Source organism: Prionailurus bengalensis, chromosome A2 (assembly GCF_016509475.1).
Source record: "Prionailurus bengalensis isolate Pbe53 chromosome A2, Fcat_Pben_1.1_paternal_pri, whole genome shotgun sequence".
Taxonomy (NCBI): domain Eukaryota; kingdom Metazoa; phylum Chordata; class Mammalia; order Carnivora; family Felidae; genus Prionailurus; species Prionailurus bengalensis.
The window spans coordinates 13,502,436-13,528,347 of NC_057348.1; the positions used below are offsets into that span (position 1 = coordinate 13,502,436).

The 25,912-nt window shown below is 58.3% G+C and overlaps 2 protein-coding genes across 3 annotated transcripts in view; both read left to right on the forward strand.

Moving 5' to 3' along the window:
* Positions 1-3,522: 3,522 nt before the first annotated feature.
* On the forward strand, positions 3,523-14,792 carry CCDC124 (coiled-coil domain containing 124). Of its 2 annotated transcripts, XM_043587001.1 has the most exons (5): positions 3,524-3,631; positions 8,758-8,929; positions 13,380-13,569; positions 14,092-14,206; positions 14,343-14,792. In XM_043587001.1, the coding sequence occupies exons 1-5, from the start codon at positions 3,525-3,527 to the stop codon at positions 14,548-14,550; spliced, it is 792 nt and encodes a 263-aa protein (XP_043442936.1). In that variant the 5' UTR covers position 3,524; the 3' UTR covers positions 14,551-14,792. The 2 variants fall into 2 exon arrangements, with proteins under 2 accessions (XP_043442935.1, XP_043442936.1); XM_043587000.1 differs by having other exon boundaries at positions 3,523-3,631; positions 13,380-14,206.
* A 6,386-nt stretch (positions 14,793-21,178) lies between these two features.
* The window catches only part of KCNN1 (potassium calcium-activated channel subfamily N member 1), a 30,570-nt gene continuing 25,836 nt past the window's right edge, over positions 21,179-25,912 (forward strand). Inside the window, exons 1-2 of the mRNA XM_043587009.1 lie at positions 21,179-21,300; positions 23,037-23,151. The gene's annotated coding sequence lies outside the window, so the exon portion shown is untranslated. The remainder of the gene's footprint in view (positions 21,301-23,036; positions 23,152-25,912) is intronic.

The window sequence follows — 25,912 nt, forward strand, 5'->3', positions numbered from 1 at the left end:
AAATAAACGTAAAAAAAAAAAATTTTTTTAGAAGAGACACAAGGGAAGGCCGCGTGAGGAAGGAGGCGGAGACTGGAGCGATGTGGCCCCCGAGCTGAGGAATGCCTGGGGCTGCCGGAAGCTGGAAAAGGCAAAGAAGGATGTCCCCCAAAGAGCCCTTGGAGGGTCCTGGGTGGGGGCAGCGAGGGTCTTGGTGGGGTCTCGACAGGATGCCCATCCCTACTGATGCCCTACCAGACATACCTGTAGTCAGACCGAGCTGGGTGTAATGGCTCATTGCAGGGGGGCTCTGTGTAGCATCCCAGAAAGAGGGGGTTAGGAAGGGCTTATTATAAAACTGGGGCTTACGTGAGGCGGTTTGAGGACGGGGAGGTTTGGCCCTCTCGGTGGTTTGTGATCATGACCTTGTGTTTGTCTGAGGTCAGATGCACCGGAGGGGGCTTGTTTTTGCCTTGCTTCCTCCTGGCTAGAGTGGCCTTTTCTGACACTGACGTTCTGTGAAATTACGTCACGTAGGAGAAAACCATAGCGCAGCTGTAGACGCTGGGCCAACTCCCACCGGACCGAGGTCACGGTCCGCTTTCTTCTTTCTCACTTTACACCTATCACCCGGCCTTTGTGCATGCCATTCCCTCTGCCCAGGACGCCTTTCTCTCCCTTTCTTCATGCAGCCCTGTTTAAAGGCCACCTCCTCTGAGAAGGCCTCTTTGATCACCCAGCCTGCTGGCTTCTGTCACCCACTCTCAACGTGGGGAATATCTTCTGAGTATGGTGAAGATCATAATTTGGGGGGGGGGGGCGGCGCCAGGGTGGCTCAGTCGGTTAAGCGTCCGACTTCGGCTCAGGTCACGATCTCCCGGCTCGTGAGTTCGAGCCCCGCGTCGGTCTCTGCGCTGACAGCTCGGAGCCTGGAGCCTGCTTCGGATCCTGTGTCTCCCTCTCTTTCTGCCCCTTCCCCGTTCACGCTCTGTCTCTCTCGGTCTCAAAAGGAAATAAACATTTAAAAAATAAAGGATCATAATTTTTGTGTGTGTGACTTCCTGACTGTGTGAGCCCCAGAAGACCAGGGACCACGTCTGTCTAATTTTTTTGTAAAAGCTTATTTATTTTGAGAGAGAGAGAGAGAGAGAGAGAGCGAGCAAGAGGGGGAGGGGCAGAGAGAGAGAGAGAGAGAGAGAGAGAGACAGAACATCCCAAACAGGCTCCACGCTGTCAGTGCAGACCCCCACATGGGACTCGATCTCACTAACGATCGCGAACCGAGCCGAGATCAAGAGCCGGACGCTTAACCATCGGAGCCACCCAGGTGCCCCCAACTTGTCTCTGTATTCCGGCACAGGCTCGAAGTAGGCACTCAACACTTGTTTGAGAAGGAGGGCATCAAAGAGCTGTAGTGTCACCACGATAGAAGCTAAGAATCCGTAGGACGGGGAGTAGCACTGTGAGGCAGAGTGCCTGGCCGGTGGCAAAAGTCATCTTGCAGAAGATTTTGCTTGTTCTGGAATGATTCACTTGACCTACACCTCTGAGTTATGTCAATATGAAGCAAGAGGCATCCTGCCCCCGGGAAGGTGTGACGAGCCAATCTCCCTTTTAAATTATTATTAGCATTTTTTTTTTTTAAAACCTGGCTCTTTACCAGCAGAAGGTTGAATAGGTGTCGGCTTTGCCGCCTCCACACATCCTGTACCTAATACTGAACAATACAGGTGACCCTTAAACTGCATGGGTTTTTAACCGCACGGGTCCACTTATCCAAGGGTTTTGTTTTGTTTTGTTTTGTTTTCTCCATAAATGCAGTACAGGGCTACCAATGTCATTTCTCTCCCTGATGCTTTTCTTAGTAACATTTTTTTCTCTAGCTTACTTTCTTGTAAGAATGCATTACATAATCTATATAACATGCCAAATATGCGTTAAGCAACCGATTGTTATTGGTCAGGCTTCCGGTCATTCGTCATTAAGTTTCTGGGGAGTCAAAAGTTATAGGCAGATTTTTTTGCAAGGTTTTTTGTTTTTTTTTTTTTTAAATGTTTCTTTAATTTTGAGAGAGACAGAGCGCGAGCAGGGGAGGGGAAGAGAGAGAGGGAGACACAGAATCGGAAGCAGGCTCCAGGCCCTGAGCTGTCAGCACAGAGCCCGACGCGGGGCTCGAACCCACGAACCGTGAGATCGTGACCTGAGCCGAAGTCCGACGCTTAACCAACGGAGCCACCCAGGCACTCCGGCAGACTTTCTTTTTTCTTTTTCCAATGTTTATTTTTGAGAGAGAGAGAGAGAGAGAGCGAGCAGGGGAGGGGCAGAGAGGGAGGGAGACACAGAATCGGAAACAGGCTCCAGGCTCCGAGCTGTCAGCACAGGGCCCGACGCGGGGTTCGAACTCACGGACCGCGAGATCAGGGCCTCAGCCGAAGTCCGACACAACCGACTGAACCACCCAGGCGCCCCTATATGCAGACTTTCGACCCCGTGGGAGTCGGTGCCCCTAAATCCTGTGTGGTTCAAGGGTCAGTTGTACATGTTTTCTGCTGAGGCTGCTCCAGCTGCGTGGGTTCCGTCCCATGTCACAGCCACGGGAGAAGCAGAAAACAAACAGGTCAACAAATGGACAACGCAAGCTGATTCTCTGACCGAAATAAAGGAGTCTTGAAAGGCAGTGGGAACCCACCAGGCTCTAGAGCAAGGTCCTGGCAGTGTGACTGGGGTTGCCTTTCAGAGGACTCTGTGGTCCACTCGTCCTGCCCGGACGGTCCCCTAGATCCAAAGCCTGCCTCTTTCCCCACAGCCAGGTCCAGGGTAACCACCCTCAGACCCCTAGTACTCCCCATTTTTACAGATGAGGACACGGAGCCCCAGGAAATGCAGAAACTCTCAAGTGTAGGTGCCTGGGACAAATTGGCCCCCCAAACTAATTGCTGAATAAAATAAAAAAGCAAGGTGCGTGTGCAGGGGGTGGGTGAGAGTGGAGCATTTCAGGAGGGGCCGGCGAGGAATGTGAGCTGCTGGGGGGGGGGGGGGGGCTTACATTTTGAGTAAATTCACTTCCTGGTGTCTCTGAGCCTCGGTTTCCCCAGCTGAACGGGGTGGGGTGGTTCGTTTCTCTGCCACTTTCTCAGGCCTCCCCTCTCCCCAGCTTCGCAGGTGGGACGCAGAGAGTGTGGATTAGAAGAGCGCCTTCCCAGCGCAAAGCGACAGCACAATTTGGGAGGATTCTTCTGGGCTTGGCCGGCTGCGGACAGCGATTGGACCGCAGGCTCTGGCGCCCCCTGGTGGCAGGGCAACTCCCGCCTGACGCCGTCGGACCACGTGTGAAGTGGAGGCCGCCATATTTCATCCGGGCAACGGCCATCTTGGTAAAGGCGACATTCTAGATTGTCGTTTTTAGCCGCCCCTCCTAGTTTGCCAATATCTGAAGCGAGAGGAGGGGGTGGGGGCCTCATAAAATAGCCTCTTCGCGGAGAGGAAAAGAAGTGGCTGATAACCTTGGCTCGGGTGGGAGGCCAGGGAGCGTTTCCCTTACCAAGATGGCGACAACGCTGACACGTCATCAGCCCGCGCCTCCGGGAGCTCGGCGCGCAAGCCCTGCGGTGACGTCATGGATTCGCGACCGGGCCGGCGCTGGGGGAAGGAGGTAGGAGCGGCCGCGGCGCGGGCGGAGCCGGGGGGCGGGGTGCGGGTGGGCCCGGCGGGGTGGCTAGGCCTGAGACCGTCTCCCTGGGGGGGCTGGAGGTGGGGTGGTCGGAGACCCGGGCACTTTCAGCGTCCAGGCAAGACGGCTCTCGCGGGGGCTGTGCCCATTTCCCGGAGCGGGCGACCAAGACCCGGGGAGAACTGCGTCCTTTTGGAGGCCAGCCAGCTCCAGCCCTGCCACGCTTGGGGGTGACAGAGCTGGGTACGGACGCCCCCCCGGTGTCTTGCAGTGGGGTCAGGACTGGGGAGAGGCACGACGGGCAAGGGGGAGCCCGGAAGGGGTAGCGGGAGGGCTTCTTGGAAGAGGCGGTGTTGAGCTTTATCTTCTATTCTCTCTTTACTTTTGCATCCAGTCAACCACGTGGGTCTGGATTCCGTCCTAAACGTACCCCCTTGTCCATCCGGAGCCACTCCCCGGATCCCCGCCTGAGTTCCTTGCTTAATCGCACCCCTACAGTTCGCCTCTTATCCACAGATCAGCGCCTCCCGGTTCTAACACCCTCCGCGTGTTTCCATCACCCTGAAATACAGATCCCCGCTTCGCAGCCTGCCTTCCCCACCCTCCTGGGGGCTCAGGAGCCCCTGACCCCTTCAGGCCTTTTCTTAGATGTCTCCTTCAGGAAGCCCTTTAACCCCAGCCTGGGTCAGAAACCCCCCTCGAGGCTTCCCCAGCGCCCTGCATGTCCCCATCACAGTTTGTATGGCAAGTTGTCACTCCTACTACTGTCTAAGCCCTAGCCAGCCTGGTGGTCAGATGGGTGCTGCTTCGCTACCCAGTGTCCCACGCGTACTAGGTGCTCCGTGCGTGTCTACTGAACGACAGCGTGAGTAAGTGTTTACCACAACAGAAGAGAAGCTGTCTGTGTAAAGCTCGGGCTGCCATTAAAAAATACCACAGGCTGGGCGGCCTAAGCAACAGGAATTTCTGTGCTCGCGGTTCTGGAAGGGAGGAAATGCAAGATCCAAGTGCCCCCCAGTTTGGTTCCTGACGCAGGCACCCTTCGTGACTTGCAAATGGCCACCTTCTCAACCATGTCCTCACGTGGTGCGGAGAGCAAGCCCTGGTGTCTTTTGCAATGATAGGGGCACCAGCCCCATTAGGTTAGGGCCCCACCCTTATGACTTCGCTTAATCGCTATCACTCCCTCACTGGCCCTGTCTCCAAAGACAGTCGTCTTGAGGGTTAGGGCTTGTTGAGCCCCTACTGTACCGGGCAATGGGGACCCAGTAGGGACCAAGGCAGTCCCTGCCTTCACAGAACTCCCAGGCTGGTGGGAAACATGGACATTTGTCAAATAATCATATACGTGAACATAAAATAGCAACCCGGACGAGGGCCTCAAAGAGAAGCTTGCGGTCTGAGAGAGGGTGTCTCAGGGAAGGCTTCATCGAGGCAGACACACCTGACGTAGGCCCTGAAATTTAAATAGGAGTTAACTGGGGCTCCTGGATGGCTCGGTCGGCGAAGCGTCTGACTTCGGCTCAGGGCGTGATCTCACGGGTCCTGAGTTCAAACCCCACGTCCGGCCTTGTGCTGACGGCTCGGAACCTGGAGCCTGCTTTGGATTGTGTGTCTCCCTCTCTGTCTCTGCCTCTCTCTCTCTCTCTCTCTCTCTCAAAAATAAATAAACATTAAAAAAAATGAAAATAAATAAATAGTCAATTGGGTAAAAAGAGGCGTGAAGAGCAGCCAGGTGGAGGATGCAGCAAGTGCAAAGGCCCTGAGGTGGGAACCTGCAGTATGTTTGGAAAATGGCAGGGAGGCTGGTGTGGCTGCCACCAGTGAGTGAGGGGAAGATGGAGGGAGAGTAGGGTGGCAGGTTTTCTCTCTTTAAAGTTTATTCATGGAGAGAGAGAGAGAGAGAGAGCGCGCACGCGCACAAGTGGGAGAGGGGCAGAGAGAGGGAGAGAATCCCAAGCAGGCTTCACACTGTGTGGATCCCCACGTGGGGCTCGACCCAGGAGATCATGACCTGGGCCAAAACCAAGAATCAGAAGCTCGATCCAATCGAGCGCCCCGGGCGCCCCGGGTGGGGAGTTTTCTAATCTGTAACTTGGACAGTGACTCCCAATTCTTGGCACTCCCCTGGAGAATCCAGGGTGGGGGTGGTTCTATTGAGTATATTGTGGACACTCAGTAATGAATGCTGACTTAGGTGGTCAAGGAGCAGCTGGGAGGCCCGCGGGATCGGGCCAGCATATCCCCCTGTGGCAGCTCGCAAATCCAGGGGGTCGGGAGAGGGACTGGGATCCGTGCTGTGTCTCAGCTCAAGGGGAGCATTTCAGCTGTGATCGCAGCTCTGGGTCTCCTGGGTCCACCGATCGCCCCTACTTTGCCCTGCTCTGCCCCGTGGGGCCCTCTCCTCAGTCTCAGCCTGGACCACCTGGCCAGGAGGCCACCCCTTGATGTTACGGGGGGGGGGGGGGCAGTGGTCTCAGAATCCTGATCCGCGGGGAACATGAACGGGGCCTGTCGGGACCCCGGGGTGGGCCAGCGGTTAGGAGCAGAGTTGGGATTGGGGGTCTGGCCCTGGGTTGGAATTGGGCCTCCTCCACTAACCTGCTGTGTGGCCCTGAGCATACTACCTACTCCTGCAAAGCCTTGGGTTCCTTCGGCTGTAAAATGGGGCTGAAAGTAGCCTCTGCTGCTGCTGCCGGGGGATGAAGTGGTTTAGCGTGTCCCTGGGGCCGGGCATCGGTCTGAGTTGACATCGTTATTACTGCCCGGCTCCATCCGACCCCACACCTCCCGTTCTGCCCATCGCATCATTGTCGTCCCCTGGCCTATCCGCACAGCAGCCACAGTGGGCTTGGGAGCAGCCTGAATCAAAATGTGTCCGTGCCCTGCTCCGGGCTGCTTAACGGCTCCCTGGTGCCCAGAGAATAAAATCCTTGCTCTTCCTTGGCCCATAATACCCCACTCTGACAGCCCCGTGCCCTCCCACCCTCTTTTCCTCCCCCTTCCCAGCGCTCAGTGGCCTCATCAGTGCCGCAGGGTCTTTGCATATCCTGTGCCCTCTGCCCAGAAGCCTCACCCCTTCACCCTCACAGGACTGCCTCTGACCCGTCCCGCGGGGCTCAGCTCTGCCGTCACATACCAGGGTTGTGAGAATCCACTCAGACGCTGCGTACAAAACACGAAGCCCAGTGCACAGGGCTGCTGCAGATGGGAGCTGATGTTAGAGTTTCCAGAGGGCTCCAAGGTGGAAGCTCCTTGCCCCACAAGTCACACAGCTAGGAGGCTGGAATGGGGTGGCCTGGTGGTCCTGGGTCAAAGTGGCCCCCACGTTCTCTCCCCTTCATCTGTGGATGCTGGGCCTATTTCCCTAAGGGGACTGAGCTGGAGATATTCAGGGGAGACAAACAACCCAGGAGTCAGGAACATCAGCCCATTTCCCAGATGACGAAAACTGAGGCCCGGAGGACTGAAGGCACATGCCCTGGGCCGCACAGCCTTCCCTTTCTCACCTGGAAGGCAGGCTTTGGAGGTGAGACTCTGGGCTCAGAGCTATGTGACCTGGCCAGGTACCTTGACTTCCCCATCTCAGAATTGGTAACAGGGGCAGTGCCCACATTGAAAGCTTTGGAGGCATTCATGAATTTTTTTTTTTTTTTTTTTTTTTTGAGTAAGCTCTGTGCTGTGGGACTTGAACTCATGACCCTGAGATCAAGAGTCCCATGCTCTACCGACCGAGCCACGTAGGCACCCCGCTTTGGAGGCATTCAGTTGAGTTGGTCCATATGAAGGGGTTAGTGGAGGGAGGGTGGTGCCTGCCGTTTGTGTATATCATTTCCCCAGCACCCGGCGTGGGACTTGCACCGACCGTGTGCCTGCTGGACAACAGCTTTCCACTTCTACATCTCCTGGCTGTGCAAGCCTGGGCTGGGTCACTGGGAGCAGTTCACGGCAGCCGAGTACCCAGCGAGGAGGATTTGGCCTCAGGGTTCTGGGGACTGAGGTGTCATAAGCGGCAGAATAGGAGGGGCCACACACAGACTGGCCCGCAGGGGTCCACCGAAGCATGACTCCAAAAGCCAAAATGTGGAGGGGGCGCCTGGGTGGCCCAGTCAGTGAAATATCCAACTGAGGCTCAGGTCGTGATCTCACAGTTTGTGTGTTCGAGCCTCACGTCGGGCTCCGCGCTGACAGGGTCTCTGTCTCTCTCTGTCTCTGTCTCTCTCCGCCTCCCCCCCCCCCCCCGCCCCTCTCCCACTTGTGTTTTCTCTCAAAATAAATAAATAAATAAGCTTAAAAAATGATGGAAAAAAAAAATGAAAGCCAAAAAGCGGAAGCACCCCGGGTGAACGTTAGTGGTGAACGGATAAACAAAATGTGGTCAATCTGTACAATGGAATATTACTCGGCCACAAAAAAAAAAGAACGAAGCACTGACATGCTAAAAAGCGTAGAGGAACCTTGAAAACATCACACCGAGTGAAAGAAGCCAGACCACAAAAGGCCACAGAATGCACCGTTCTGTTTATACGAAACGTCCAGAAGAGGCAAATCCGTAGAGACAGAAGGCAGATGGGTGGTTGTCAGGGGCTAGGGGGAGGGGGGAGGGTGCGTGACTGTTTGTTAGTGGGTGCAGGGTTTCCTTTTGGGGTGCCGGGAATGTTCCAGAACTATAGAGGCGATGGTTGCACGACATTGCGAATGTATTAAATGCCACCAAATTGGGCACTTGAAAATGGTTCATTTTTTGTTGCGTGAATTTCACCTCAATCCATTTTTTTTAAAATTTTTTTTCAACGTTTTATTTTATTTTTGGGACAGAGAGAGACAGAGCATGAACGGGGGAGGGGCAGAGAGAGAGGGAGACACAGAATCGGAAACAGGCTCTGGGCCATCAGCCCAGAGCCCGACGCGGGGCTCGAACTCACGGACCGCGAGATCGCGACCTCCATTTTTTTTTTTTTTTTTTAAAGGGAGATCACTAAGTCTGAGGCCCTCATTTGACAGACAAGGCCCTTGAGGCTCCAAGGGGCTCTTGACTGCAAGTGTGGGCGCGGGGGCGCCGAAGGCCGCCTGCCCCCTGCTCACTGGTCCCTGCCCTCCTCCCGCAGCCTGCTGAGGGATATGCCCAAGAAGTTCCAGGGTGAGAACACCAAGTCGGCAGCGGCCCGGGCGCGGAGGGCTGAGGCCAAGGCGGCAGCTGATGCCAGGAAGCAGAAGGAGCTGGAGGATGCCTACTGGAAGGATGAGGACAAACACGTCATGAGGAAGGAACAGCGCAAGGTGGGTGGTTCCCAGGCTCCCGCTGCTGCGGGTAAGGTGGGCAGTCAACATGGAAACGAGGTAGAAGGTGGCAGGAGGCCCCTGGGGCTTTGGCTAGAAAGTGAGAAGGCCCTGGACGTAGACCAAGGACGAGGAGGGCGGTGGAGGCAAAGGGCGGGGGGGGGGGGGGGGGGTCGTTAGGCAAGGCAGCCACCACCCCCTGCGGGCTCCTCTCTCTCCTCCGGGTAATGTCCGGGCTGGGTCAGACTGGCGCTTCTCAGCCTCGAGCAGTTCTGCACCCAGCGGGCACTTGGCAACATCCGGAGACATTTTGGGTTGTCACAGCCGGTGGGTGGGAAGGGGCCCCTGGCATCTGGCGGGCGGGGGCCGGGATCGCTGCTCAACACCCTTCAGGGTCCGGGACAGTCCCGCCGTGAAAAGAACGAGACAGCCCCAGACGTCCGCAGCGACAAGGCTGGGAGCTGCTGTACTAGGTCCCCCGCATCCACCCTGCTGGCCCCAGGGCTCGCAGGCTCTTCTAGGTGTGTGCAAAAACACAGAAGAGTGCAGGGATGGCCATCTGTCCCCTAGTGGGTCCCAGTGTCAGGCACCCAGTGGGTAACTGAATTGGTGTCTGGGAAGTGGATCACGGGTGACGCTGACTGGCTCTGTCCAGTAGGTGGCGCCAGAGACCCACTGTCGCTGTCTCTTCTCCCCCCCCCCCCCCCCCCCCCCCCCCCCCCCCCCCCCGGGGGGCTGATCAGAGGTTCCTGACCAGACTGGTAACAACTGCAGAAAATAGCACTGGTGACATACCTTCCCTGCTTGCCCGGTTCCGGGCATGCCTGGGTGCTTTTGTGAGTTTTCCCATCACCTTGCTGTGCAGGACTGGATCCTGCCTTATTTTTAGTTGGACATGGCACGTCATTGGTTCCCTCCCCACGCCCTGTGCTGCATTGGGTCCATGGAGGTCTTTCAAGTTTCTTTTTGACTGTCAATATTTTGATAATATAGGATTACGCAGAGAGAAAAAGCCAGAGACCATTTTTTTTTTTCCTTTTCTTTTTTTTTTTTAAAGTAGGCTCCATGCCCAGCACGGGGCTTGAACTCGCGACCCTGAGATCAAGACCTGACCTGAGCTCAGGAGTCAATGTCTAACTGCCTGAGCTAACCAGGTGCCCCACAGAGACCTGAAGCAGAGGTAGCAGCCCAGGCCCCAGGCCCCGGGCCCCAAGAGCCCTCCCTGGGCTAGTGTCTTGGGCTCTGGGGTCCCTGGTTGAGAAAAGTGTGGCACGGATAAGGCAGGAAGCCCAGGTCGCAGGGCTGTGGGGAAGGGCTGGGACTAGCCGAGGCCATGGGTCTGCCTTTTGGTCTGTTACAAGGGTTGGCTTAAAGGACAGGCCCTGTCCTGGGTGTGTGGCTTAGGGAGCTGTCTGTCTGCCCGCCTGTGTAGCATGCGCCTACAAGAACATGCAGAGCAGAGGTCAGATAGGCTGGAGGGGCCAGATGAGCTCTCACAGCTTTTTGACCCTGTCCTTCTGGCACAAAGCCATTACCAAAACAGGTGGAGGACTGTAGTTTGCCAACCCCTGCCGTCTGGAATATTCCCAGCCTCCAGGCCCTTCCCAGGCAGTCCAGCCTCCTGACTGTTTTGCATGGAGTTGCCAACATTGGGTGGTTTTCTGCGGTTTGTCTAGCCCTCTTCCTGCTGATGTGGTGCCCACAGTTTACGTGGCCCACCTAGTCCTTCTTTTCTTCCCTATACAACAGCTGCTTTAAAAACATTGTTTCTGTGGGAGCCCCTGGGTGGCTCAGTCGGTTAAGCGTCCCACTCTTGGTTTCGGCTCAGGTCATGATCTCACAGTTCGTGAGCTCGAGTCCCACATCGGGCTCTATGCTGACAGCACGGAGCCTGCTTAGGATTTCATATATACATGAAAAAAAACGTTTCTATGAAAAAAGCAAATCTGGGCGCCTGGCTGGCTCCATTGGTGGAGCATGCGACCCTTGATCTCAGGGTTGTAAGTTCGAGCCCCACGTTGCGTGTAGAGATTACTTAAAATAAAATAAAATCTTTTTATTTATATTTATTTATTTAAAAAGATTTTTTTTTAATGTTTATTTTTGAGAGAGAGAGAGAGAGAGAGACAGAGCATGAGCAGGGGAGGGGCAGAGAGAGAGGGAGACACCGAATCGGAAGCAGGCTCCAGGCTCTGAGCTGTCAGCCCAGAGCCCGACACGGGGCTCGAACCCACGAACCGTGAGATCATGACCTGAGTCAAAGTCAGACATTCAACTGCCTGAGCCACCTAAAAATCTTTTAAAAAAGAAAGGAAGAGGGGCGCCTGGGTGGCTCAGTCTGTTGAGCGTCCGACTTTGGCTCAGGTCATGATCTCGTGGTCCGTGAGTTCGAGCCCCGCGTCAGGCTCTGGGCTGACAGCTCAGAGCCTGGAGCCTGTTTCAGATTCTGTGTCTCCCTCTCTCTCTGACCCTCCCCCATTCATGCTCTGTCTCTCCCTGTCTCAAAAATAAATTTTAAAAAGTTAAAAAAAAATTAAAAAAAAAGGGAAGAAAAAAGCAAATTCATGCTCACTCCAAAACACTAAACAACCCACGTCCTCCCTCACGTGACACCAGACTTTTCTCACCCAGTGTCCTACCCTAAAGCCCGTGTCTTCAGTTCAGTAGGGTCCCACAGCCATATTTCTCCTGGCCACCAGGCAGCGGTCGCGGATGGGGCCCGTAATTCATCGCCGCCCCCTCCCTCGCCGCCCGGAAGTCAGCAGTTTATCTCCACTTGTTCCGTATTAAGCAGCTCTGCCTGAGCACCTGACTCTCCGGGTTCCATGTCAATTATTTATGAGACTCACTTTTTATGGCGCAGGAATATTCTGCAGAGTGGACTTATCGTCACCCATCACCAGATACTGCCAATTGCTGATGGCTCTTTTTTTTTTTTTACAAACTGCAAGTGACTTTGTCACAAAATTTTGCTGAATGTCAAAGCATAAATGCTCACGCTTCCTCCTCAGTCCCATGCCACCAGAGACTAACGGCCGCAAGCGAGTGTCTTTCCTGAGTTATTGGAGCTTTTTGGAATTCATGCATTCATGCAGCATACTTTTACTAACACCTACTGTGTTCCTGGGCCTGGGGCCAGCAGGCAGCTGTTCAGAACCCAGGTCAGGGCCTGCCTCCTGCCTCCAGGACAAACCAGATAGTCAGAAGACCAGAAGCAGGGATTTGCGGAACACGGGAAAGAGCCATGGGGCGGAGGGGCCGATAAGGAGCCAGGAGCTCGGGAGGAGCCGGAGTTAGCCAGGGAAGGAGGCCTCGGCGCCCCAGGAGGAGAGGACAGCCAGTGCGAAGGCTGAGGCAGGGCCGTGTTGGGGACAGAACGAACACGGGCTGTATGAGTACCGTGCAGGGACTAGGGGGCCTCGGGAGGACATCACCTCTAATTGATGGGTGAACTCAGGCTCGGACAGTGGCCCTGCCTGACGTGCCTGAACACAGATGTGGGGGCCCTTAACCTTTAACCTCGCCTCCACTTTCCTGCTGCGCAGGCAGGTTAGAGTTCAGAGGCCCAGGGGGATACTTCGTTCCACTATAGGAGTGTCACAGAGGGCACTCAAGGAGTGGGGATCACCCCCAGGGCATGGAAGTCAGATGGCAGAGTTGTAGGCAGAGGGTAGGCAGGTGGAGGTGCCTGAGGTGCAGGGCCCTGTGGGGGTGCGGGTGGGAGGTGGCCGAATATTCCAAGCCTGTGGTTGCCCTGCACTACAAATGAACCAGGCCATGACTCTGCCCCCTGGTGGAGGTGGTGAGGGGCAGCGGCCAAGGGCAAGTCCTGTAGGTCAGATGGCATCAAGGCCTCCCTGGGGGGCAAGGTGGGACCAGTCACAGCCCCTGCGACACTTGGCTAGGGACAGTGCCCATAAGGGCAGACCCCTGCCCCAGCCAGAAAATGGGCTCAGACCTTCCCTGGGTCCTGTCACCTTCGGAATCCAATACAAAGCCCTCCCTTGAGGCCCCTTGGGGTCCCACCCTATGTCCTCCCCACCTCTTCTCCTGCCGAGCTTCCCCTCCCTGCTCCAGCCACACCAGCCTTTGTGAGTCTCTCCTCTGTCCTGCCAGGAGGTTCCTGCCTCAGGGCCTTTGCACCTGCATTCCCACCTCTAAGGACTTTCCTGTCCTCCATCTCTCTTCCTGTCTGGCTCCTCCTCCAGCCCAGGTGTCGCTTTTCCTTCAAGAGCCACCATCCACCTGCCCTGGCCAAGGTTCCCTTTGCTCCCGTAGTCCTGTAGGCTGGGAGCCCTCAGGTAGGCCTGTTGTGCTCCAGCTGTGTCCGCTGTGCCCAGCACAGGGGCTAGCACACAGCAGGGCCCCAGTCTGCCTTGGGTGAGATAGATAAAAACCCAGACCTCATGCCAGTGGTGGGGCCCACTCCTGATCGCCTCCCTCCCCCCAGGAGGAGAAGGAGAAGCGGCGCCTGGAGCAGCTAGAGCGCAAGAAGGAGACGCAGCGCCTGCTGGAGGAGGAAGACTCCAAGCTCAAGGGTGGCAAGGCCCCCCGGGCGGCCGCGCCCAGCAAGGTCACCCGCGCCCAGATTGAGGAGACGCTCCGTCGAGACCACCAACACAAGGAAGCCCCAGACCCAGGTGGGGCTTTGGCTCGCTCTGGAGCTGCCTTTTTCCCCACTAAAGGCCAGGCCGCAGGTCTAACCCTGGCTGAATCTAGAGCCCCTTCCTCACCCCCAGAGAAGCTGCCTGGGCTGTGTGGTGAAGCAGGGGTGGGCAGCGTCCTGGCAGGCCTGGCTTTGAGCACCGAGAGCATGGGCACAAACACGTGTGTATTTACTTGCTGTGCATCTGACCTCCGCTTGTGGGCCATGGGGTCTCCGGGGACTGAATGGGGTGCCCGGAGGGTAAGGAGACAGCAGCCAGGAGTGGGGGTGTCTCCTGTGTGTTCAGTTGCAGGGAAGTCAGGATGGCAGCGGGGCCTGGGCAGGGGCCTGGGCGCTGGGAGGACAGGAGGGCGCCCCCCATCGTTCTTTGCCTGCTTGCCTCCTTCTCTCTCCTCTCTTCCCCCACTGCGTCGCTCTCATCTCTCCGGAGCTCTGCATCCCCGCTTATCTCTGTCCCTGTGTGTGTCCCTGTCACTTGGCTGTCTTCCGCCCCCAGCCGAGAAAGCCAAGAGCCACTTGGAGGTGCCGCTGGAGGAGAATGTGAACCGCCGCGTGCTGGAGGAGGGCAGTGTGGAGGCGCGCACCATCGAGGATGCCATCGCGGTGCTCAGGTGAGGGGGTGGGGCTTGAGCGCCGGGGGTGGGGCTATGTGTCTGGGGGCGGGGCACTGCCCTCCCCGCGGGCGGGGCCGCACCCTAGACCCCTCCCCCCCCTCACTCCGCTCTCCTCCTCACTGTCCTCCCCTAGCGTGACGGAGGAGGCTGCAGACCGGCACCCAGAGCGCCGCATGCGGGCGGCCTTCACCGCCTTCGAGGAGGCGCAGCTGCCGCGGCTCAAGCAAGAAAACCCCAACATGCGGCTGTCGCAGCTGAAGCAGCTGCTCAAGAAGGAGTGGCTGCGGTCGCCAGACAACCCCATGAACCAGCGGGCCGTGCCCTTCAATACCCCCAAGTGAGCCCAGAACTGGGGGAGCCGCCCTACAGGCGGTCAGGGTCATGACCTCACACGCCGTCCGCTGGGTCAGCTGCGTGGGTTACAGAGAGGTCCGGGGCTGAGGCAAGCATCCTGGGGGCTAGGTGGCATCATCGGTCGTGCCTCCCACCGGAGGGTCCCTGCTTCAAGTGACACCCACCACCCCCTTCCTGCGCCCGTGGAGCCCTGGGGCTGATGCCCAATAAAGGCAATCGGTGAGGCAAACCGTGCACTCGACGTCTCTGTGGGTGGGTGGCGGGGAGAGGAGGGCTGGAATGCAGGGGTCACGGCCAGAGAAGATCAGGGGCCCCAACTGCGTGTTGTCGCAGCAAGCTGAGACCTGTGCCTGGCTCTTACGGCCTCCCCACCTGGCTGGCCACTTGTCCATTAAGGGACCTGGACCACCACCCCTGGAAGCTTTGCTGGGCTGCTACGAGGGGACTGCTCAGAGAGGTGGAGGCACTGGCTCCAGGTCACAGAGTACTTCAGGGGCAGAACCAGAGGCGAGCTGAAGGCGATGTTAGCATCCTGAGGTTCTGGTTCAGAGTCAGCAGTCAGGTCACATGCTGTGCTCAGGGGGTCAGGAAATGCTGGCTGCTCTGGTGTTACTCCAACAGGGGAGGCATCTGGGTCAAGGCATGGGCAGGCTTCCCAGTGGAGGATTTCTTCAGAGCGGGCCTGAGCGGGAGATGAGTCAGATCCCATTGTATAGGCAGGGCCGTAGGCAGGCGAGGGCCTGGGGGCTGGAACGGGCAGGTGGATCCGGGTAGGAATAAGTGTCCCATCAGAGGCTGCATGTCTGGGAAGGGTTGGGTGAGATCTGTTCCTGGTTCTGGTTTCCTAGAGCTTACTTGGCCTTGGAAAGTTGGCAGAAAGGGAGGGCAGCAGCCAGATGGGCCCCCAGGGGTAGGGGTAGGGTCCAAGCATTTACCAGGTCACTGCTATGGCTCTCACCCACGTGACAGCCTCCACAAGGCTGCCCTTGCGGCTTCTGGTCTCCATACCCCCCAACTGTGTGGCATCCAGGGCTGGGCCAAAGGGGGCCATGAGGGTTTCATGGAGGGAAGGCCTCGAAGGATGCATAGGAATTCTGTGCACAGACAGGGACAGAAAAGGCTGAAGGAACCACATGTGCAAAGGCCTGGAGGTCACAGCTTTCCTGTTCAAGGGAGGGGTGCCATTAATAATTGGGTACAGCTAAAATGCAAAATGGAAGGTTCCTGAAGCAATTGCTGGCTGGCATAAAACTAACCAACATATATTGAACAATGGCTTAGTTTGGGGATCCTGGAGCCAATTCTAAAACCACCACTAGAAGACATGTGAGGAATCCAAGAAGTATTCCCAGAAGACCCCGTGGGCTCTAGGGAAGCGAGACAGAAAGCAGGCGCCCTGCAGGGGTTGCCATGACAAGGAGGAAAATCGCACCAGGACGCAGGGTGGGGAAGCCACCACCAAACTAGACCCGCTGTGAGAAACATCCCCTAGATGCTGGGCCCTGGCCTAGCACATGGTAATATGTCACCGAAGCCTGGGGACAGCCCCATGAGCTATTTATCCCCTTTACAGATGGGAAAACGAAGCCACCTGCCTGTCACATAGCCAGAAGGCACCCAGGGCTGTGAGGGAGCCAGCAGGGACAGCAGTGGGGTCCAGAATCAGGGTTGAAGGCCAAATAATGGGTGGAGGGGCCCAGATGTCTCCTCACAAATAGAGGGTTCTGCCTTTTACCTCTGCGGTCTTAGGCCAGGGCCTTAATGGGGCTAAGCTTCAATTTCCTCCTGTATAAAACGGGACTAAAACCGTATCTAACCCCAGGCTATCTCGAGAATCAACGAGATGGTGCCTGGGAAGGGCATATCCTGAAGAAAGGCTTGGCAAAGGGGCCTCCTGCGTGGGCACGTTGAGGTCTTTGTGGTCTGGAATTGGGGGTGGGGGGGTGGGGAGAGGGGGTGGTGGCTAGCGACCAATGGTGAATAACCAGAAGGTAGATACCAGCTGGGCGTTCAGGGCCTCAGACGCCGGGCTGAAGAATAGGGCTTCACCGCAGGAAGGTAGGGAGCCACGGCGGGTCTGTGAGCAAGGTAGGAAAGGTATCGGAGCTGCGTGTGGCAAGCTCTCCTGGGGACCTGCAGAGGGATGGCCGGTGGACCAGAGAGGAAATAACACTCCGGAGCTGAGAGGACCGCTTCGATCCTCTGACAAAGGGAATATGGTAATAGCCTTTGTTCCCTAGCACGGAAAAGCCCCTTCTTTCTCCGGCCCCGCCCCCGCGGAATCCCGGGCCCGCGCTTGCGCGCGGGCAGCAGGGAATCCCCGACTCGGCTGCGGTGCGCGGGAGGGGGCGTGAGACGGGAGTTCCGTGCTCTCCCAGCCCTCCCCGCGCGCGTTGCCGGGACAACCGGGCGGGGCTGTGGGGACGCCGGGTGCTCACTGCGCCTGCGCGGGGGTGCTCGCTTCACGCGCTAGGGCTTTCCCGTCGAGCGCTGGTCTGGGAGGGAAAGCCTCGCCCTGCGCGCATGCGTCGATCCCCGACCGACCCCCGCCCTGTGGGCAAGGGAATCCTCGCACGCCGCAGTGCGCACTGGGGGAGGGGTGGGGAAACCGGCTCAAACCAGAGTGGGGTTTGCTGAGGAGGTGGCGGGGGAGGGAGAGAGAGTGGGGTCTTCCGGAGGTTCCCGCTCCGGCCCTCGCCGTCGCCTTGGCAACCGGGCGCGCGGGCCGCAGGGAGGGGTGCGGCGGCCTCAGGGAAGCCGGGCGGCTCTGCGCCTGCGTGGAGCGCGGCGCCGGTGGCCGGGGTTCCCCCTTGCGCGCCCCGGGGATTGACGGGGGAGGGTTCGCAGAAGAGAGGAGAGGGTGGGTGCCCAGGGAGGAGGTTAGCGCGGAGAGAGGGGCCGTGGAAGAGGAGGGGGGGGGGAATGGTGGAGGGACGAGGAGGAAGGGTGGGTGCCAGAGAAGGTGGGGGAAACGCGAAGGGCTGGGGAAGATGGGGAGAGGGGTGCAGGAGGAGTAGGAGGAGTCGGAGGATGGGGTAATGAGGGAGGGCGTGGAAGGAGGGGGACAACAAAGGAAGAGAGAGGAGGGGAGGGGGAAACTTGAGGAGCTGTTAAGGGACGTGGACAGCGTGTGGGGGACAAAGGAAAGCCTAGGAAGGGAACATGTGCGGCGCCGGCGACAGCGTGATGGACTGGGAGAGGACGGACACTTCCAGGGCCCCTTCTCCTCCTCCTCCGCACAAACCCCAGGTTTGCTTGGCCAGAAGAGTTTCCAGGTTTAGAAAAAGAAAACTACGTCGCCCAGTAAAACTTGACTTGCAGATAAACAACGAATACTTTTTATTTTTACAAGTATGTCCCATTCCGTGTCCTGTATTTTATGTGGCAGCCCTAATTGTGCATGGTCAGGCAACCCCCCCCCCCCCTTACTGTCTTCCCCCACATTCCGGCCTGTCCTTTGAGACTTTCTGAAACCTCTCGGATGATGCCTTTGTCTCTTGCCTGGCTGGTTCCCCTGGTCCTGCATGCCAGGTCCCCCCACTTCCCATGCCAGTTCCCACCCTTCTGGCCTTGAACACCAGCCTGAGGTGTAGTCTGGGCCAGGCAGTGAAACGTGCAAAGACAGGGTACTCACCCATCCCGAGGCTTTCTCCCTCAGCACCCACAAGCCCCCTCCCCCCCCCCCCCCCCCCCCCCCCCCCCCCCCCCCCCCCCCCCCCCCCGTCCATGGCTGTGGGCCTGGCCCTGCTGACACCACATGTCCCTGCTCATCCCCAGCCCATCACCTTTTCCCAGAACCCACAAGGCTCTGTATTCTCAGGGACCCCAGGAATCCCCCCCCCTCCGAATTCAACCCTCAATCTCTGGGCATATAAATATATAGATAGTAGTTGCTCAAAGCTTTCAAGGTAAATTTATGGAGGAAAGTATGGGGGGGGGGTGTTTGATTTCTCAACACTGGCAGCTGCGTTTTCTGTCCCATGGGGGGCACATACCCTCTCTGAGCTTTTATATCCTCCAACAAAGAGATTTTCCCTTTATCCTCCCCTTGGTTTCAAAAAGTGTAAGCTAATGAAACATGGAAAAGCTAATAACAAAGGAAAGGTCACTCCGCTCCCCTCAGTCACTGCTGAGGTCACTGCTGCGGAAAGGTCACTGCTCCCAGTGCCCCCTCCTCCCCTCAGCCTTTGCTCTTTATACTTACTTGCCATCTGAGCAGACACGCCTCCGAGCTGGCTTCTCAACCGGCCTGGAACTCCGTCCCTGTGGACCATAACCATCATGTTATTCTGGAAACGGGCTAAGCCATTCCTGGTGGGGAACATTTGGGGGCCTGTGGTTTTTAGTGTCCCTGTGCAAGGTGACACCCCTACGGGAGCAGATGATGGATCTTTTGTGCCACGTCCCAGGGGTGCTTTCCAGAGTGGCTAGCTGGGGCAGTGGTGCTATCTCTGTCTCTGGAGCTGGGTAGCTCCTGGGGAGGTGCTGGGTCAGAGTTGGCCCAGCCGTCATCAGCCAAGCCCAAGTTGCCGAGACCCCCCCCCCCCCCATTCCCTGGGGGAGGCAGAAGGTGAACAAGTAACACAGCACACAAGGAATGGAAGACCTGAAACTAGAGGGGTGTTCCCAGAGCAGGAGGTGACTTTGAACCGGGCTCTGAAAGACAATAGGGGGTGAGGGAAGGGTGATCTTGGCAGAAAGAAGGGCGGATGCAAATCCCCTGAGGCTGGACACATTAACACAGAGGTTGAGTCAGGCCAGAGTGTGGTGGGTGGTCTAGGGAGACAGCCCTAGTGCTGGGACAAAAGGGAGTGGGAGCCGCAGCTCTCAGGACTTGGAAGAGGGGGAGAGTTCAAGGAGGAAGGTGCTAGTTCTGTGGACAGAGCCATGATCAGTCACATAGCTGAGTATGGAATTCTGTAGTTGCATCACGGGGAAGGGAAGAGGGAGGCCATGGGTGCGAGGCCAGGAGCAGTGGGAGGGGCCTTCTGGGGGCTCCGCAGGGCAGATGTCCAGGTTCAAGGGTGGAGGACTCCCCCCTCCCCCCCCCCCCCCCCCCCCCGTGAAGCCACCCTGTCACTGCTGACTCTTGACCCTCCCTGTGTCCGACCAAGGTGCAGACCTCAGCCTTCCCCCCGCCCCCGCCGGTGGAGAGTCATCCCCGCAGAGGTACTGGGTGGGACCCCTCATCGGTGGAGTCCCGGCGGTTCCCCCCAGCCCTCCCTCAATCTGCCTCCACAATGAATACCCTAGAGGTCCCCCGCCCCTTTGTTCTCTTTCCCTACACACACGGTCACGGTCACGCTGGCGGCTCCTTCTGAGAGCATCTCACACACAATGGGGGGGGTGCGCTCCCAATCGCCCCCCACTGCATCCCCCCCCCCCCCGCGGCCCCGCCCGCACCGCGGAATCCCGGCCTCCGGGACCCCACCCGGGGAGTGCATTACCTTTCCAAGGGAGGCGCCCGGCGGCGTGGGGGGGCGGGGGGGAGGAGAGTTGGAGAGGGAGGGCTATTTTTAGAATGAATGGAAGAAAAGAGGGGGGAAAAAAACAACCAAAAAGAAAAAGGATGGAGGCTCATGGAAGCTTCCTGGCTCCCAAGAGGAAACCCCCCTCATCCCAGGCCACGGCGGAAGGTGGGTGGGGGTTCGGAGACTGGGTGGGTGGGGCTGCGGGGGGCAGGGGGCCGAGAGGGAGAACACGGTGGTCTGGGAGGGCACCACTCCTCCTGGGGTGGGGGGGGGGGGCGGAATTGGATAACAGCAAAATACAGCCGGCAGCCCCAAAGACCTCGGAGAGCTGGAGGGACCCCAGAAGTGAATGCTGTCCATTCGCAAGAAAGAAATAGGCTGAGAGAGGGGCCTGAACAGGGCCAAGGTCACAGGAGGGGCTGAGCCCTGCGCAGCGCCCCCTCTGCCATCCCCTAGTGACCCTAACCCCGGGAGCCGCATTCTTCTAATTTGGCAGAGTGACCTTCACAAACAATCTCGCGGCCCAGGGCCCGGCTGTTCACGTTCAGCGGGGTCCCTGAATCGTGCGGTGAGAAGAGGGACGTCACAGCCCAACAATGATATTAGAGAAGTTTTCTGTGGTTTGTTTCATGGCCACCCGAGGTACCCCTCCCTCACTGGGACCTTCCAGCCCCAGCAACGTCACCAGCTGCCTGAAGCCTCCGGGTCCCCCCCCCCCCGGACCTCCCGGGCCCCAGACCCCGCTCAAGGTGGGGGGCTGAATTGCCTCCCTTTCTCTCCGCGGCTCCATTCCTAACCCGGACGCCAGGAAGCGACCCCCCAGAGACAGGCGGGCAGCCGCATTTCTATGCTGCTGGGGCGCTGGGCCCTGGCCAGGGGCGCCCCAACTCTGGGTCTCAGTTTCCCCATCTGTAAAATGAACGTGATGGGCCAGCGGCGGCGGAGGGTCCTCCCAGCTCTTTGAGCGTTCTTGGAGATTGGCTGTTCCACTCCTGCGGGGAGGGGGATTCCCTCCCCACCCTTTCTGGAAAAGCAGAGCGGGAGAGGGGGGGTCGCACGGTGGCCGCCGCAGTCTGCCTCTCTCGCTCCACCGGGTAGGCGCCCCTCCCGGGGAGGCGGGGCGGGGCCCAGGTCGGCGGGGAGGGGGTCAGCTCTGCGGCGGCGCGCGCACACCCTCCCGGCTCACACGCCCTTGCCCGGCCGTGCACTTGTCTTCGCGCTCGGGCCAGGCGCTGGGGCTCCGGCGGCGGCGGCCGTCTCTGGCCGGTGAGTAGGCACTAGTGGGGCATTGGGGTGGGGGCGCTGACAGGGCGGAGGGCCCAGCGGCGCTCCCCTTCTCCTTGGTGGGCGTTTCGGTCAGGGTTTGCCCCGACTCCCGGAATTCAAAGGGGGGAGGTGCGGGAGGGAGGGGAACCCCTTCCATCTCCGCCCCCCCCTCCCCAACTCCAAGCCTCGAGTCACTCCAGACGCCCCCCGCCCCAGCATCCCCCTGGGAGGAGGGGGGCTTCCGCTCCCGGAATTTGGAATGCGGAGACGTCCTCCCACAGAGGAGAAGGTGGAGACCAGGGGACCCTCAGGCGCTAGCTGAGGGGGGGGGGGGGCGGTGGTGGCTCCATTGCTCCCTTCCCCTGCCTTCCCCCTCAGTCCTTCCCCCTCTCACAGAGTGTGGTGGGGATTCCCCCGGCTGGCCCACTGCAGAGTGGAAGGGAACCCCCCACTCCCCCCCACCTGCCAGCCTACTGTGCGTGGGAGCTCCTCCTCTGCTCTCTTCCCTAAGCTCCACCTCCCCCCGCCCCCACCCCACTGACTGGGAAAGGGGCCGAGGCCCAGAGAGGGTGAGCACTTACCCAAGGTCACCCAGCTGGGCAGAGGCAGAGCTGTGTTTGTGGTGGACTCAGATTCTGGAACCCCAGAACTCAGCTGATGGTGTGGGCTCCAGGGTCCCCTCTGCTTCCTGCGTTTAACTGTCAGGGTGGGGCTGAGGGCCCTGTCTGGAACTGGGTAGGGGGAGTACCACACTCTCTCCAAGTCTCTCCACACTGCTGGAGGCCCAGACAGGACTGAGTGGATGAGCCCCCTAACTGGCTCCCTCCTCCGGGTTCCCGGGTCTCATGTCCCTCCTAGTCCTTCTTCCCCCAGCCTCCTCAAGCTGCCTTAGACCTCAAAGGAAGTCTGGCTGGTGAAGGGGAGAAGGGGGGAGGGAGGGCAAGGGGTCCTTCCAGAGCTGGTAGAGTGATCACTCTGACGCACCGACCCACTGGGTGACCTTGGACAATCTCCCTGTTCTCCCAGAGCCAGAGTCAGATCCAAAGCCCCCCCTGACTAGAACAGGCAGCCCCTGACTCGTCCAGGTGGCCACTGGCCCCACTCCAGATCCCCAGCGAGAGGAAGGGCAGCTGGGACGTCCATCTCAGCCCATGTTTCCCCTTCGGTTCCATCCTGGGGTCGTGCTCCCTCACCCCTCTCCCCCATGGGGCTGCCCTGGGTCCCCTTTCGCCCCCTCCTCCAGAGTGGGGCCTGGGTTCCATGGGTACCATGGGGCTTTCCCAACAGCCCAGTACAGAGTGAATTCCTTGAGGGAGTTACCCCAGGGCAGCTGCAGACAGGGTGAGGATCAGGGGGTGGCCAAGAATACAGCTGGCTGAGTCAGGGATCCCTACCTCCTTCACCCTTACAGCAGCCTGTCCCAGCCTCATCCATCTAGATCTCCCTGTGGTGAAGGAATTGGGGGGGACCTAGGAGCAGGACAGGGAACAGCATGGGGAAAGGCAGGTAGAGCCCTTAGTGTGCAGTGTCCAGTGGATGGAAGTGGGGCTTCCAGGGAGAGGGCCTGGTGTGGGGTACTGATCTTAAACTGATCTTAAACTTCCTTCACGCTCACAGGGTAATTCGGCTAGTTAGAAGACAGGTCTACTCTAAAAACCATTGCAGTGTGGGAGGTACCTACACGCCACCCTCCTGGGGCCCCGCCTCTACCCCTTACCGGTGTCTGGTCCTTACAGGTCAAGGGGAGAAGAAAGGCAGTTCAGCCCCCTGCCAGCCAGGTGGTAATCCAGCAGGACTGAAGGGGACAGGCCCTTTGGTGGTGGCTCATCCGGGAGACCCCTGCACACCAGGGTGAGTGAATCCAGGTCTGGGTCATATTTGGGAGTAAGGGTGGCCCGGGAGCTACGTGGACAATCTGGCGACGTAAGAAAAAAGCGCCAACCTCTGACATCAGACTAACAGTACAATAACCACCACCACAACAGCTGCGCTTTCGAGAGCCCCCAGAGAGTCACTGCCCATTTTCTCCCGTCGCTGGTGGTGGGGAACCCGCTCTGTGTCACACAGCCAGAAGGGAGGAGATGAGCCAGGTTGGAAGGTCCCCCACCCCTGGTCCGCCACCCAGATTCTGTGGTCTCGCTCCGGGAGACAGCTTTTAGGGAGTAGCTCCTTTCCTCCTGTCCCCTGCAAACATTGGCTGACATTTCAGGGTCAGCAATGACCTGCCAATGGGGGCGGGGTATGGGGAAAGTGGAGACAAGGGTTCTAAATACGTATGGTCGGTTTAATCAGTCAGGAAACACCGAACAGGTACTGTGTGCCCTGGGCTGGGTGCTGGGGACACGGCAGGGGCTGAGGAAGGCCCAGATCAGCCCTTGAGACATACTGGGAGGGAAATAGAACACAGTGATCCTTTTTTTTTTTTTTTAAGTTTATTCGTTTATTTTGAGAGAGAGAGAGAGAGAGAGAGAGAGAGAGAATGAATGAGTGGGGAAGGGCAGAGAAAGAGGGAGAGAATCTCAAGCAGGCTCCTTGCTGTCAGCTCAGAGCCCAGTGCGGGGCTTGATCTCACGAACTGTGTGTGGAATCATGGCCTGAGCCAAAATCGAGCTGGGTGCTCAACCGACTGAGCCATCCCCCCTTGCAATGATGTATGAGAGAACGACCCGGGGAGAGGGAGGCTCCTGGAGGAGGGACAGAAGGCGGGAGGAGGAGCCAGCCAGGTGGCAGTTGGGAGAACGGCATACTTGGCAGCAGGGACAGCAAGTGCAAGGGTCCTGAGGCAGAAATGAGGTTGGCACGTTTGAGGAACAGTGAGGAGGCTGCTGTGACTGGAACAGAATGAGCGAGGGGGAGAGAGGAGGAAGAGGAAGACCGAGGGATCTGCAGGCAGGGGCTGAGGTCAAGAAATAGACTGCAGAGCCGTGGGGAACCATGGAGGGTGTGTGAGCAGAGAGGGACAGGGTCTGGTTTATGATTTTCAAAAGCCTCTGTGACTACTGTGGAGAGCAGGGACTGGTGGGGCAGGAGTGGAAGCGGCAGAAGGCCGGAGGGGAGCCCAGGAGGCAACTGGGTAGAGTGAGCTCCACCAGGACTGGATAGAGGCAGAGACGAAGAGAAGTGGGCAGACTCTGGGACTAAGCTGGGCGTGGAGGATGGACTGTGTGTGGCCAGTTTTCTGCCCAATGCTGAGGAACCACAGGGAGGAGGGAGAGATTTGTTGTGCTCTGGGAAATCTGGGAAGGCATCCTGGAAGAGGTGTTCTTCTTGCTCTTTGAGCTGGGTCTGGTCGGGCAAGTAGGTCTTTGCTGGTGTCCAACTGGAGTTGTGCTGAGGGTCAAATTGTACAGATGCCACGAGGGCCATGGGGAGCCACTGAGCATTCAGAATTAGAAGCAACATAATGAGATTTTAGCAAGGAAGTATCCCTCGGGGGCGCCTGGCAGAGACTGGACGGGAGCCAGAGAAGTCAGGCAGGCACTTGAAATGGTTCAGATCCCCATCAGGCTAGTAGCAACTGGGAGCACCCAGTGAGCGCTTGCTGCGTGCCTAGCACATCTGAGGGGGATTGGATCCCCAGCCCCTCTCACTGCCCTCGGAGGGCCCCACTGCCCCGCTGAAGAAACTGAGGCTCAAAGAGGGATGTGCCTTGCCTGTGACCACTGTATGACTTTCCAGGGGCTGTAGTAATAAATGACTACGACCTGAGAACAACAGAAGTGTCGCGTCTCACGGTCCTGGAGGCCAGAGCCTGAGATCCAGGCATCGGCAGGGCCACATTCCCTCTGGAGGGTCTAGGGGAGGATCCTTCTTTTTGTCTCTTCCCCTTCCTGGGGGGGCTTCACGTGTCCCTTGGCTTATGGCCACATCACTCCAGTCCCTGTATCTGTCTTCACGTGGCCGTCTGAGAAGGACGCTGGTCATTGGGTTAAGGCCCGCCTGTGTCTAGTATGACCTCACGTTAATTTCACTGTGTCTGCAAAGACCCTGTTTCCAAATAAGGTCACATTCTGAGGTCCTGGGTGGGCTGGAATTTGGGGGGGAATACTCTCCAAACTAGTATGGCCACAAGCAGAATGCCCTACTGCAGTCATGCCTTTGCCCCCAGGGCCTATGGTGAAGCAGTGGCCGCAGGGATGGGGACCAAGTGAATTTAGGGACGAGGATGGGCAGACCTGGGGTCCCATTGGATGTGAGGGTGGCCGGAAAGGAAGAGTTAGGCTGGAGCCTTCCAGCCTGAGTGTGAGAAGGGAGGGGACGCTGGTGCCTGGAATAGGGAGGCTGCCGCCAGCTGAATGGAGGAGACAGCCCCCGGGGTGGGGGGGTGGGGTGGGGGGAGGCGGCGGGGATCCCCTGGTGGGTGTGACAGGGGCTCCCAGGCCAGAGGCTGCTTTGTGGGGAGTCTGTGCTTCCGATAATGCTGCTTCCCTGCCTGCCTGTCACCCCCAGACTCCCAGCTCCTCCTCCAGAGCAAGGATTAGGTGGGCTGCCCATGGGGAGGACCAGGGGCTGCCAGGCTTAGCTCCTCTGTACCCCTCCCTGGCCTCATTTCCTCCGGGGACCATCTACAAGGGTCAACTGTATTTACTTACTGTCTCAAGATCTGATTTTG